The 15169-nt window shown below is 37.7% G+C and overlaps 1 protein-coding gene across 1 annotated transcript; it reads right to left on the bottom strand.

Annotated features, from left to right (window-relative positions):
* Positions 1 to 111: 111 nt before the first annotated feature.
* cluhb (clustered mitochondria (cluA/CLU1) homolog b) lies at positions 112 to 14911 on the bottom strand (the record flags this gene model as incomplete). The annotated part of the gene is made up of 26 exons (XM_079405009.1): positions 112 to 250; positions 399 to 472; positions 580 to 714; positions 800 to 893; positions 997 to 1118; positions 2177 to 2302; positions 4503 to 4583; positions 4672 to 4811; positions 5585 to 5738; positions 5839 to 5923; positions 6003 to 6247; positions 6358 to 6420; positions 7370 to 7522; positions 7630 to 7730; positions 7823 to 8094; positions 8966 to 9265; positions 9355 to 9749; positions 10517 to 10609; positions 10685 to 10832; positions 11049 to 11174; positions 11264 to 11418; positions 11530 to 11657; positions 11920 to 12063; positions 12836 to 13007; positions 13113 to 13297; positions 13600 to 14911. 26 exons carry the CDS (start codon positions 14909 to 14911, stop codon positions 112 to 114), a joined length of 5142 nt encoding a protein of 1713 aa, XP_079261135.1.
* Positions 14912 to 15169: the final 258 nt, after the last annotated feature.

Genomic DNA, 15169 nt, shown 5'->3' with positions numbered 1-15169 from the left:
ATTTACACATTTTCATTTTTATCTTCATGTTAATATGTTTAAACCCTAACAAGAACCCTTCATTTAAGGGCTCATCTGTTTGTTCACTTTGCAGTCTTAAATTAGAAGGAGCTAGTCCTGTTGAGTAATAGCTTGTGATGCGTCGTGGTCCTCAAACGGCTCCTGCAGATCCTCCACGGACTGAACATTATTTTGTGTGAGCTGAGATGTTTTCTGAGCATCAGTCCTGAGTTTCTCAAGGTCTCTGGTACTTCAGGGTATAAAAAAGTGGGATGCATGAGAAAGAAAAATGCAAAGAGATTATAACACATGAGGTTTAGACTGTTTTAATGTGACCATCATAATATATTAAGTTCATACAACAAAAAGTTAATGAATAAAACTCAGATCTCTCTTACCTAAGAGGAATAAGGACAATCCCAGTGACAAGATTTAGCTGCTCCATTATCCAGACGCGACTTGGAGAATTCAGCTATATGAGGATGAAGCAAAGCCAAAGACAGCATTATTAATTCATTCAATCATTATTATACTATGCATCAACTAAGACATGTATTCTGTGTTTTGTACAGTACTAACACTGAAAGGGGGAATATTGGTGTCTGAGCCAGTTTTGTAGATCCAGTTCATAGTTTTCTGTAGAATCACTGCTTGATGTGTCAGATGCTTTAGGTACTCTGAAATTTCTTGGGTCTTTTCATGTGCTTCTCCGACCTATTAAAACAGCATTCATGAAAATCTAGATTAGATTTTAGACTAGAACAAATCTGCTCATCATTTTGGGACTGTAATCGCTCACCTGCTTTCTGTATATGCCATAACGCTTCTTTTCATGCATCAGTGCAGCACGGAAATCTCCTTTACTTTCATGCACCTTTGCCAACAAGTGATGACTGTAAAAAGGGACAAGATAATGAAACACTTGTCATTTATTTGTTTTGCCATGTTCAGAATTTATGAGTGCTGCATGTGTTTGTGTTTCTGTTCACTCTTCACCTTTGTGCCAGTTTGAGAGACGAGGGTCCCTGATATTTGGAGGTCAGGGCAAGGGCGTTCTCGAGGAACTTCATGGAAAGGTCGCAGGCCATCATACTATGAAGCACAAGACCTATCTTACTCTGTACAGGAGATGAATGCAAAATATGTTTCAGATAAAAGTGTTTTAATTTGGTTTTGTGTATTTAGTAGTTAAATATCAAACAGTTGCAAATATATGTATGGGTATTCCTTGTCAATATTGTGGAGATACAAATACCATGGACATTTGAGATTGAAATTTATATGAATGTATGAACGAAAGTATTACTGTTTGATCATTTGGGGTCAGTAAGATTTTAAAAATGTTTTTAAAGGATGTCTCTTATGCGCACCAAGCCTTATTCATTTAATAAAACTATAATAAAAACAAATATATTTTGAAATATTATTGCAATTTCAAATAACTGTTTTCCATTTGAAGATATTCAAAATGTAATTTATTCCTGTGATGCAAAGCTGAATATTCAGCATCTTTACTTCAGTCTTCATTGTCACATGATCAGAAATCATTCTAATATGCTGATTTGGTGCTTCAGAAACATTTATGATTATTAATGATGACAATACTTATCTTTCTGTATTGTTAGATGAAAATAGAATTCAAAATTTCAGCATTTATTTAAAACAGAAATGTTCTGCTACATTATAAATGTCTTTACTGTCAGTCCAATTTAATGTCTCATTAATTAATAAAAGTAACTATTTCATTATAAAGCAGTAATTTTAAATTGTTTTAAAAGATAAATTTATGAAAATTTTTAAATTTCACAATATCACAGTAATTGTTATTACTGTATTTTTGATCAAATAAATGCAGCCTTGGTGAACATAAGAGACTTCTTTCAAAAACATTAAAAAAGCCCCCAAACTTTTCAGCATTAGTCTAAATGCAAGTGAACTTCTGAAAGGGGAAAAAATAACTTTTAGCAGATGTAAACAATTTTAATGAATGGAATAGAATACATAAAACAATATAAATCTCTTAATATGTGAAAATATACCAGAACAACAAAAAACAAAAAGTAATAAAATAAAATTAAATAGATGGGAATACAGCATGTCACATTGCGGGCCACTATTTGAAGTTTTCAATGTCCATGTTATTTATTATTATCACATTGCTATCATTAGAACTCACATCCAGTAAAGCCATCTCAGGGTGGTCCTCTCCACACACCAGGAGCATCAGGTAGCGAGCGCGGTATAGTAATCGCAGAGCTGTCACTGACTGGCCCCCAGCGAAGCAGTAAAGACCAAGGTGCTTCTACACAAAGGGGCAAACAACTTTAACTGTCCCTTTCGTATATACAACCAGAATTGTTGGGATGTTTTTTTTTTATTTGAATAAAAAAAATTAAAACTAAAAGACTTTCAAATCACACGAGCCAATATTTTATTCACAATAGAACAGAGAACATAAATGTTTAAACAGAGAAATTTTACACTTTTATCCACTAAATGAGCTCATTTCAAATTTGATGCTTGCTACAGGTCTCAAAAAAGTTGGCACGGGGGCAACAAAGGGCTGAAAAAGCAAGAAATTTGGAAAAGATTCAGCTGGGAGAACATCTAGAAACTAATTAAGTTAATTGACATCAGGTCTGTAACATGATTAGTGTCACAAATCTGGTTCGTGACCTTCCGTCCACTCACCAGAGGTCACTCTTCCATCACATTGACTCTTGCACATCACCCCCGGACTGCATATCCCATCATCCATTGCACTGATTACACAGCTGATCCCATCAGACATGCTTTATAAGCATTGAACTTCCTCTCTGTCATCGTCGAGTATTGTATAGCGGATATCCTAGCGATAGCTACTCTACGGAGCCCACTCAGTTATTATAGTCTTGCCTTGCCTGTTTTCTCGTGTTTTGATACCTGCCCGTTTTCTCGTGTTTTGATACCTGCCCGTGTTTCCTGGATTAACCCTTTGCCTTGCTGTTCGGACTCGTTTGGACTTTTGCTTGTGTACCTGGATTATCTCTCTGCCTTGCCCTGTTGGATATTGTTCGTCGATCGCAGACCTACGCTTGTCCTAGGATTACTCTTTGTCTATGTCTGTTTGCTGTGTATCGTCCAATGCTTCATGACCACGCCTTCTAATTAAGCCTTGCAAATGGATCCTCACGCCTCATTGGCTCCGTTACAATTATCTATAAAAGGGATGTCTTAGAGAGGCAAAGTCTCTCAGAAGTAAAGATGGGCAGAGGCTCTCCAATCTGTGAAAGAGTGCGTAAAAAGATTGTGTAATACTTGAAAAACAACGTTCCTCAACATCAAATTGCAAAGGCTTTGCAAATCTCATCATCTACAGTTCATAGCATCATCAAAAGATTCAGAGAAACTGGAGAAATCTCTGTGCGTAAGGGACAAGGCCGAAGATCTTTGTTGGATGCCCGTGGTCTTCGGGCCCTCAGACAACACTGCATCACTCATCGGCATGTTTCTGTCATTGACATTCTTAAATGGGCCCAGGAATACTTCCAGAAACCACTGTTGGTAAACACAATCCGCCATGCCATCTGTAGATGCCAACTAAAGCTCTATCATGCAAAAAGGAAGCCATATGTGAACATGGTCCAGAAGGGCCGTCATGTCCTGTGGGCCAAGGCTCATTTGAAATGGACTGTTTCAAAGTGGAAAAGTGTTCTATGGTCAGACGAGTCTAAATTTGACATTCTTGTTGGAAATCACAGACGCCATGTCCTCCGGGTTAAAGAGGAGGGAGACCTTCCAGTGTGTTATCAGCGTTCAGTTCAAAAGTCAGCATCTCTGATGGTATGGGGGTACATAAGTACATACGGTATGGGCAGCATGCATGTTTCGGAAGGCACTATGAATGCTGAAAGGTATATAAAGGTTTTAGAGCAACAAATGCTCCTCTCCAGATGACGTCTATTTCAGGGAAGGCCTTGTGTATTTCAGCAGGACAATGAAAAACCACATACTGCAGCTATTACAACAGCATGGCTTCATAGTAGAAGAGTCCCGGTGCTGAATTGCCCTGCCTGCAGTCCAGATCTTTCACCTATAGAGAACATTTGGCGCATCTTTAAACAAAAAATACATCAAAGACTACCACGAACTCTTCAGCAGCTGGAAACCAATATCAGGCAAGAATGGGACCAAATTCCAACACCAAAACTCCAGAAACTCATAACCTCGATGCCCAGACTTCTTCAAACTGTTTTGAAAAGAAGCGGAGATGCTAAACCATGGTAAACATGCCCCCGTCCCAACTATTTTGAGACCTGTAGCAGGCATCAAATTTGAAATGAGCTCATTTTGAGCTCCTGTTCTATTGTGAATAAAATATTGGCTCATGTGATTTGAAAGCCTTTTAGTTTTTATTTTATTCAAATTTAAAAAACGTCTCAACATTTCCAGAATTCGGGTTGTAGACACCAATGTAACTGTATGAGTTCAATTTATTTGAATAAACAAAGCTGTTTACTTACATATTCCTGTATAGTGCTGGGATGCTCAATTCCCAGAACTCTCTCACTGATCAGCACAGCCCTCTGCTGGTGACTGAGGGCCTGACAGCATAAAATTCAAAGTTTCTTTCAAAATGTCATTTTCAAATGATTTATTTTGGCTCATCTGTCATTTTGGAACATGTGATACCTCAGCGTAGTCTCCGAGGATGTAGTGTATGCGTCCCAGTAACCGCAGACATATGCAGACATCCCGATGCAGAGCTCCGTAGACGTTAGTGAAGAGACCCAGAGCCTGGCTTATTAACTCACAGCCCTCTTTCAGACAACCTAGTCATGTACAAATGAATAAAAATGACAATTTTTTTTTTGTCATTTTGGTTTTGATATGCACTACTGTTCAAAGGTTTGGGGTCGGTAAATGTTTTTTATATTTTGAAACAAATAATTATTTAGCAAGGATGCTTTACATTGATCGAAAGTGACCGTACAGACATTTACAATGTTACAAAAGATTTATATTCCTAACAGATGGTCTACTTTTGATTCAACAAAAAAAAATCATCAAAAAGATGTATCAGTTTCCACAGAAATAATAAGCAGTATAACTGATTCAGCACTGATAATAAATGTTTCTTGCAGTTAGCATTTTAAAATAATTTCTAAAGGACCATGTGACACTGAAGACTACAGTAATGGCTGCTGAATTTAAAATTGAATTTAAGATATTTTTAAATATCTTAAAATAGAATACAGTTGTTTTAAATTGTAATAATATTTCACAAAATCAAATAAACCTTGGTGGGAGTAAGAGACCTCTTACAAAAACATAAAATAGATAAATAAACAAACAAACAACTTCTGAACGCTAGTGTATATTCATATACATATGCATGCATATCAACTGTCCTTGTTTTTTTTTTTCACTTGTTCTTTTGTATGTAAAGTGCATTGAGAAGCATTATTATTAACAAATATATATTTTAAATTTTGTTGATTCTAATAATTCTAATAATTGTTGCCACTTAAAAAAAAATAATAATAATAATATAAAGTTTGTCCCCTGGATTATTCCTATACCCAGAATTACTCTGAATGCTCACCTTGCTGGACCCTAGACTGACCACAACGCAGGAGATAAAGCGCATCACTGGACCTAGGGCTGATGTGCTTTACTATGGGGAAAATGTTAAGGATGTCCTCTTCAGTGAATACAGTTTTGTGCTCAGAATCAAAGTGATATTCTCTTAAAAGAATCTGAAGCAGAGAATGAGATGAATTAGCCATCAGAGTTAAAAAGATGCACAGACACTGCCAAAAAATCATGTTAAATCATGTCTATTGCAAACTGATACACCTGAGTGCCAGTTTTGATGGCGAGCTCTCTGAGCAGGGTGATCCTCTGCAGCCTGCATTCGTCCACGGCCTCCTCCACACTTCCACTGCCAGAAAGAGATGAGATCCCACTCGTATCAAATCACAGCACAGCATCTATTTGTGTTCAGAGAACAGGACGCTCACCAGGGCAGGCTGTAATGGTAGTACTCCTGAGCCTCAGCTTTGATGGCCCCCCAAAGGTCAGTCGGAGTGAGGTTGGACGAGGCGGTCACAGTGCTGCCCACGGATGCACGACTCCGCTTTCTCCGACTCCTGCGTCTAGAAGCTAACTTGTCGTTCTGCTGAATGACTCCGGCATCAGCGAAGGAGCTCAGGAAGCAGTTGAGGAAATGGCTGACGGAGGCGGACAAGGCAGATGGTTCTACAGCCTGAGGCAGAGACAAAAGATTTTTGGCAAGCGTATCATAATGTACAACATTATATTAGCGATATCCTCACCAAGCATTATAAAAACCATAAGCAATTTCTGGACACTCACCAAAAGATATGTCTTAAACAGATGTTTTGCACATCTGGTGATCAGCTCACAGAGTGCAATTCTCTGAAAAAGGTAAAAAAAAAAATACTTTTTCAGATTTCATGCACATTTTTTCTTTTGATTTTAATAATTATTCATTTAAGAGTAAGATGAGTTAGTCTAGTGGTACAGTTTTCATTAAGATTAAATTATACTATTTTTTTAATTCTTATCATTCTATTACTTAATTTATTATTATATTGAATAATAGCAGTATTATTTTAATTAAAATTGATATATTACATATATAATAATTATGTATTTATTATATTATAGTATAATAAATATAAAACATAAATACATACTTGAATTATTAAAATAGTTTAAAAGACCCAATATCTCTCAACTATACTAGTTAAAAAAGTGAAATCATAATCAAGGACCCCTTTAAGTAGATTTTAAAATAAATATTTTAATAATTAAGTATCACATTTGTGTGTTAACAGTTCTCTGACATTGGTTAATGGTCATATGCATGCAGGTAAAAATAAAATGTTTCATTTTAAATCAATGTGATAAATGAGTTTACAAAAGTAATCTAAAAGTAGTCTGATTACATTACTCTAAAACGTGTAATGCAGTGGATTACGTTACTGACTACAATTTTTGTCATGCAATTTGGAATCAGTAAGGGATTACAATTTGTTAGCAATCTACCCAGCTCTGTGTGTACATATATATGCACTACAACTGTATGCAACACTGATATTAAAAAGAAACGTTTTTTGAGCAACTAATCAGCATATTAGAATGGAAAATTGCCGTTGAAATATTCAGCTTTGCTGTTACTGGAATAAATTTGATTTTAAAATATATTAAAATAGAAAATAATATTTGTAATAATACTTCATATTATTCTTTTTGCTGTATTTTTTGCCATTTTGAATGGTAGTGTACATACAGTATACAGATGTGTACGTTGCATTCAGAATCGACTGAACTGATCGATTGCATGAGTGAAATACACACTCACATAGACATGATCCAGTCTTTCTTTCTGGGGTATCTTCTCAATATACTCTAGCACAGTTCCCAGGTATCGAATGTTGATGCCATGCTTATGGAGAGCCTCTGTTAGTGTGACACCATCTGTAGGCATTGATGTGTGGTCAAGGCAACTCTTCGTCTACAGAGACACACAGTAAAAGATGTGATTCCTCTCATTCCTCCCCAGGGTTACACAAGGACAGACATCAGGGATAATCAGTTCAATCATTATAAAAAGCAACTTACAAATGCAGGTATTTGATTGGAAATGAGAAAGACTGTCGCATCCTTTAACTGCTGTTTTTGTTTCTGGATATCTTCAGTACTTTCATTGGGAAAACGTACATCTGTTTAATAAATGAAAATATTAGTAATGTTCACATTTAGCCATACACATATTTCTACTATTGTCTGCTGGTCCAAAAAGCTAATAGCGCACCTGCACAAAAGACGTTAGGGTTGAAATGTATGTCAAAAGTATCCCTGAGGGAGGAGAAGGCATGTTTTATTGAAGACCCCTGCTGGATGTTATTCACTGGCACATTTTTTAGGGAATGGTGATCTGCCTCCTGGTCTGGGAGTGTGACAGTAGTTGAGGGAAGCTGAGGTGTAGTAATTGGATCACTCTTTATCGCAGATATGCCAATGGCTTTGGGGATTTCTCTGTCATGCTCAGTACTTTTGGAGACAGTCTCCATGAATATCTGGTATCTGATGACACAGACATACATATAAAAAGACTGTTTAGCTCAAAAACTCATATCAGGTTAATATCTGCACCATGATATAGTTTTTTTTTTCATTCTGTGCATTTGATTTATTTTTACTGATGCAACTGGTACACCCAAAATGATTTGTGTGCTATTTACAATGAATTATAATAAAAGCACTGAAATAATTCTGCAAATGTAGTACTATTAGAGTAATTGTGTGAGAGGATCTCACAAAACCTGTTATTAATCATATTTCACAACAAAATGAAAAGAAAAAATGGCCAAAAGAAAATTTAATATTTTGCATCTTGACACTGTTTTTGTGAAAATTAATTTCCTTAAAATTCAGTCAAAAATCAGTACTTTAATGCATTTATTTTATATAAATTGTTTTAATTTGCTATACTCAATTATTCAGTTATTCTCATTATAGTCACATTTTTACTGATTAACATACATTACTGCGATAAAGTTTTTGTTTACTGTATAACAGATAAAACAATACACCATATAATTTCTTTTGTAATAATTAGTCGATTTTTTTTTATTCTATTTAAATATTTTATTTTAAAATATTTATTTTGTATTCAAATCAGCAGCTATTAATTTACAATTAAATGCTATACATAATTTATTAAATTCTACACAGAATTTAATTCAATGTGTGTATATAGAGAGAGAGAGAGAGAGAGAGAGAGTAAAGAGAAGTGGAGAAAGGAGTAAAATCTTAAAACAGACTTCATTTTCTGTATGTAAATATTATTGTTTGTTTTGTTTTTTAGTTTTATTTTAGGGTAAAATATGACATTCCTGACATGTTTTATGAGATTCACCCATATATTGATCATAAGACAAGTGAATGTAATTACCTGTGCTCCACAAAGGCGTCAATGAGCTCCTGTCTCAGGCAGACCAGGCGATGAGGATGTAACTTTGGAAAGCCTAGTTGTTGACACACAGGATTTAAATCCTCTCCTTCTACAGGAAGGAAGTTGAGGTCGGGTGGGAAGGTAAAAAGTAGATCCAAGATGTAGCGCCGTCCATCATTACCCACAATGCCCTTGTGCTCCACCGAGGAGGACAACTCTACTGCTGTATCATCTTTGTTTAGCACTAGGTGGCGCTGCACTCTCAGCTTCTTACTGGGTTTATCAAGCAGCTCTAGATACCTTCACAGAGTATGAAATATTGTGGTTACATTTACATATTAATTTTTTATGTCATTTCTAACACATTGTTAAAATAAAAGTCCTTCTACCTGTCATCAGACACAACAGTCTTGCCAAAGTCAATGGAGCCATAGACGACACTCTGTCCTTGGTCACGCTCAAGAATCCCCGGCACGATAGTTTGGGCAGTGACGCGGTAGCCACGGTAATCAATCACTACAGTGCCAATCAGGTAGAGGCCTTCCTGATCCACTGCCCAATAAGCTCTCACACCATTCAGGTCAAGAACAGGGGCGGCGTGGGCCGCAGCCTCACCTCCCAGATCTCTGTACTGGTCCCGCACATCGAAGCCTAAACTGAAGAAAATGTTGTTCCAGATGAACATCTGTTGTCGTGGTTCTTCGCTAGGGTTGATAGGCATCACGTTACCATCTACCACTGCCATGGCTCCTCGAGTGGCAGTGCTCACAAAATCACTGTTAGCCTAAAAAGTCAATAAAAATGGGTCTAGTTTTTAGATACGTCAAGAACAGATAATACAGTTTTGGTTTTTCAGAAGTCAGATTTGGTTTTTGGGTTCTGCTGGGTTGGTTAGTTTTCTAAGGGCATGTTTACACCTGTTTTTCAATGATTCAATCACAAGTGGTCAATGCTAAATACAGGTGTAAACAGGGTCTAAAACGTTTTGAGCTTGTCCACTTTGAACCACTTCCAGAGGTAGTAGAAAACGCATTTGAGAGGACTGCTTTAGTAGTTTAGACGCTCATGTGTTTGAATACACTCGAAAACCCACAAATGACCGCCTACTTGCCATCCACTGACGTAACACATGAGCGCCATAGGACATATTTTGAGAAACTACACCAAAACAATTTATCCAAACTTTGTTATGTTGAGCCAGAACTTGAAATCGCTGCTATTACTTGTATTCTTTCTATTCACTTCTTTTTCCTTTCATTCAATAGTACCGCCACAATCGCTACTTTTGTGATACTGATATAGAGTGTGATGAAATAATAGGGGAGGGTCTAGATAAAATCCAAGTGGTCACATGAGATACATTTATGATGCATGGTAAGACCAGATGGAAATGGAAATGCGTCTCAGCTATGCATCTTAATACAATGTATAAACAAGGCCTAAAAAAACTAGAAAATATAAATAACTTTTGTGACTGTAAAAGCAATTTGTGTAATTTTTAAAGCCTTTTTTTGTTCTAAATTGAACACATATGATAAGTGGTCAAGATACCTTAAAAACAGCTCGGTCCCTCATCAGGCGATCAGTCACGGTTTTCCTTGGAAGCTCTCTTGTGGTCTGAAGTTCTTCATTCCAGTCCCGGGCCTTTGTTCAACACAGAGGAATTGATTAAAATCTATTCATGTAACTGGCTTGTGTGCTGACTTTCAACATGTTTACCTGAGCAGGCACGTGTTCTTCATAACCCAGGCAGAAGGAGCTGACTTCCTCCGCTCGAACACAGTCCATTGTGTGGTCAAGTGCTGGAGCAGTCCAGCTGAACACCTGGAAAGGCGTAGCAATCCTTTCAAAGGGGTGTGTGGACCCTCTAAAATAAGAGAGAAGTTTGAGTTCAATAATTTTGTAAACTATAAATTTTGTACAACTATAATTTTATTCAGACCAGTACATATTTTGCAGGTCGAGAAGACTTAAACATTTCCTATATAAATAAATGTGACCCTGAACCACAAAAATAGGTGCAGTACCCATGCTTTAGCTCAGTTTTTTGGTACTCTTTTCCTCCTTGTAGGAACTGGCATACCTCCTTTTCAGCAAGGCACTGAAGTTCTTCTTAAAAACAGGACTGATATGACCCAGAAGATCCAGCAGAGCGTGACTGAGGACACTAGGATTGGCTGGTTTTGGGTTAAAGCTGTATGTCGTAGACCTAAGTGAACCAGATTGTTTAAAATAAATTTCTATTTGTCTTTTTGAGGCAAAGGACAATTTAGAAGACAACTGTACTCAGTAACTCACTGATTTACATAGAACCCACGAGTTGATGCCGTTATACTGAAGTGTCTGTCTTCCATGGTCACCACATTAAGATACATGAGGTCTCCATGCATCTTTCTGTTTCCAGGAGGGGGGTTCCAGCTACTCATGGTCAGAACCTTCAAGCACTCTGAGGACTGTTTAAAAGATGAACAACTACATATTATCATCCTTAACCCAGAAGTAAACCATATGAACATCTAGCACAATTTTAACACCATTACTGTCACAGATCATTTAATTCTTACCTTCCCAAAATGTGTATGAGGTAGCAGGGGTACCAGCAGACACTCCTTAGAACCTGGAAGGATGTGATCTGGAGGGCTGCAGCTCATCTGATTCAACCCATCACCTCTTCGCTTAGGTTTGCTGTTCTCTGGAAATTAAATTCAATTAAAATATTATGAAGCCACCATACTTGTATTGCATACTGACTTGCAATGTGGATGTGTCTTCATAATATGAATGTAATTTTTTTATATACATCAAATATTACCCCAACAAGCTCTAATATTTTATAAACTCTGGTTATTCATTTATAGGTCTACTATATCGATCTAATGTATAAGGTTATTTTAACCAAACATTTAAGCCTGATATCTTACCTATTGTATTTTATCCTAAGACTGGTATCTCACCTTCCAGACATTCTTCTGTGACACAACTGAGAAAGGACGGTGAGCTGCCCTCCAATCCATTATAGCCATCAGTAAGGTCCAGGCTCTTTAAAAGGTCTCTGATGTGGCGTAAATGGATACGCACTTCTCGAACAGTGTATGGCTCTTGGTCATATTTCAAGGGGGAGCAAGAACAGAAATTTGAGGCAGTTAATAGTGCTAATGGTATGTATGCCTAAAATTTAAGATTTCAACCATTTTACTTTTAGGTGATGTTTCCAGTTATAGCTTACTTGGTCAACTATGATGATGTGAATCTGATTTAAGGCCAGATTTACTAACAGTTTGCACCAACACAAAGCCTATTTTTTGGCATTAAAAAAACTACTGCCAGAATTTAGTAATGAAAAGGTTTGGACAGTTATTTTTGTGGCTGACCTCGTATGCATTTGTAGGAATTTCACTTTCAGACACAAAATTTGTGGGAGGAGAGTATTTAAAGGGATAGTTCACCCAAAAATGAAAACACGTAACACCTTCGTTCATCTTCGGAACACAAATTAAGATGTTTTTGTAAAAATAGTCGACGTTAACCATAATTTTATGAAACTACAGAATACTTTTTGTGTGCAAAGAAAACAAAAATAATGTCAGAGAGCTCTCGGATTTCATAAGAAATATCTTAATTTGTGTTCCGAAGATGAACGAAGGTCTTATGGGGTTGGAACAACATGAGGGTAACATGAGAGTAATTAATGACAGAATTTTCAAAATGTCTTAACTCATTTTGCGCTTGACATAACCATTACCAGTTGATAATTTGCGCTGCTCTTGGTAAATTGCATTGGTCGTTATGAAAATGAGTTGGCTGCATCTCATGCTAATTTGCACTGTTTAGTAAATTTGGCCCTTAATCAGGTAAATTTTACGGCCTTACCCTCCACAACCCTCAGAATGGAGCCCTCCTGAAGACCTGGTATAGATCTAAGGTGGGTAAAGTTGTCAAGAGTTACTCCATTGAGCTGCAGGGAGAAGCAGGTACGACGACAGGTCTCCTCCCGGTCCATCAGCACTTGCTTAATTTCCTGCACCATCGCTAAAGGTGACACCTTGAGCCCAATATAAACAGAAAGATAGATAAATATCAGCTATATTTATATCTACACATACAGAAAGCAGCTTTGTTTGAATTCCTGTAAGTGACAAGCCTTTACCTGGAAGTCAGTGGATTCTGTTCCAGGCGCCTGGATCTTCACCGTGAACCCTGCATCCTCAGATGGGTCCATGTCTGGAACAGCAGGAAGCTCATGTTTTTTGCTGTTGCTCTCAACTTGTTCTGTCAGGTTGTCTGCTGGAGTGTCTAGCACATGGCCACTGGACATGGTGTCAGGGCTGGGTGCTTGTATTTTGGAAAAGAGAAGAATACACAAATCACAAGTAGATAACAAAAGTGTTATGAAAGGTTTGGGATGAATTAGGGGATTTGCTAACAATTACATTGTTATTCAATTAATATTAATACTCAACTAATTAAAAATGGTATTAAAGATTAACCTTAAGTGAGCATTAAAGAAATCTTAATGTAAAAATAGGGAAAATGAGCATGCCCAATTAAATATCCAATATTTCCAATACTGATAATTAAAAAAATAAATAAAATTATATTGCGGTATACTGTGCACCCGTAGACAGAATACACACCTGTAATGTTTGGAGTGGCCAGGAACAGTTTATCAACCACAAAAAGTGTTAAACGTTCAGTCTGATCCTCTCTTTGCTCTACCTGTGCCACAGCGAGGGTTGCCTGCTCAGAATCCCGCAGTGATAACCTTGTGCTCTGCTTTAGTGCTTCCAGGTCCCATTGCATCTGTTCTACTTCCTTCTTTTTCCACATCAAATCCTGGTCCATCTGTGACAGGCTTTGCTCAATCTCCCCTAACTCATGTTTCATCAGCCCAGAGCTCATCTCTGTAATGTCTGGTGGCTCTACATGAGATATTTTCTTCTCCATACAAAGAAGAAGCTCTGCAGTTGTAGTAGCATTCTCATTAGCATGCTCTCTCTTTATAATATCCATCTCTAGTGTCTCATAAGTCTGTGCATTTTGCCCTGGGTCTGCTTTTGTGAGTGCATCTGGATCTTTAAAGTCATATGGTTGTGCTATGAGTTCCAAGGTTTGTGCTTCCCTTTGCGTCTTCTGAAGCAAAGGACATTCACTTGTAATGCCATACGCAGGTTGCATCTTCATCGCATCAAGAGGTGTTTGTGCTGCACTGTTTGGATCATTCAGTAGTTTCTTGTCCTGTTTCTTTTCGGTGTGTGTCACATTTACTCTTAATTGCGCCTTTGGTTCTTCGCGTTCAATGAACTGCTCTGTTTGAGTCCAATCTTCTCTCTGACTCACGTCAATGTCACTTTGTGAGGCATCCAGTGAAGATGCAGCAAGCACAGGAATGCTAACAGGACCAGAAAATGAATTTTGACTTACCGTAATATCTGCAAATAGTCCCATCCCATGACATTTACAAGTGTCTGCTTCTAGTCCATGAGTGCATATTCGGTTTTGAGCAGCAGGTATCTGGTACAGGGACGACAGAAGGGGCCATTCATCCTCTGTGGAGCATAATTGATTTATGCCTGTAACGTTTGTGCTTGGCGGCCCCACTAGCTCTTTATTTCTTTCTCCTCCATTTTGTAGATTGCTTTCATAAACTCCTTCGTCCGTTCTGACATCTTGTGCTCCCCCCCTCGTTGGCAACAAGAGCTCCAATGGCTGAATCGAGTCCCCTCTGACCCGAAGGTTGCTGCTAAGTACGATGTCTGGGAAAAGTAGATGATCTCGGTTCAGAACAGGAGAGGCCAGCAGGTCAGCTGAGGTTCTTGAAGGAGAAAGACTTTCTATATCACTATTCTCCCGGGATAGCAGCAGAGACTGTTCCTCGGTCTGGTTCCCAACTCCCGTGGCATTAACAAACTCAGATACCTTACGGCAACAGTAAAGTATGTTCCCCATATTGTCCGTTTGTTTACAAAAGAACTGTAATTTTACAGCCCAAGAAACAAAGCCCAATGTGAGTCAGCTAATAAGAGCTCATTTGGTTTTAAAATGACCTTGGCTGCTAGAAAAACCTTGCTTTGTTGGTAAATCAAAGCTGACAGACAGTTGACATACCCAATTACCAAGTCTGGCATCTAGCAACTCTGCAATAGCTTCAACATGTTCTAGACAGCAAATACAGCAAAGACATTCAATTTTTTGGCATGCCAGAAA

Source organism: Barbus barbus, assembly GCF_936440315.1.
Source record: "Barbus barbus genome assembly, chromosome: 43".
Taxonomy (NCBI): Eukaryota; Metazoa; Chordata; class Actinopteri; order Cypriniformes; family Cyprinidae; genus Barbus; species Barbus barbus.
The sequence above is the reverse complement of the archived record's forward strand: the minus strand, read 5'-3'. Positions and strand labels throughout refer to the sequence as shown.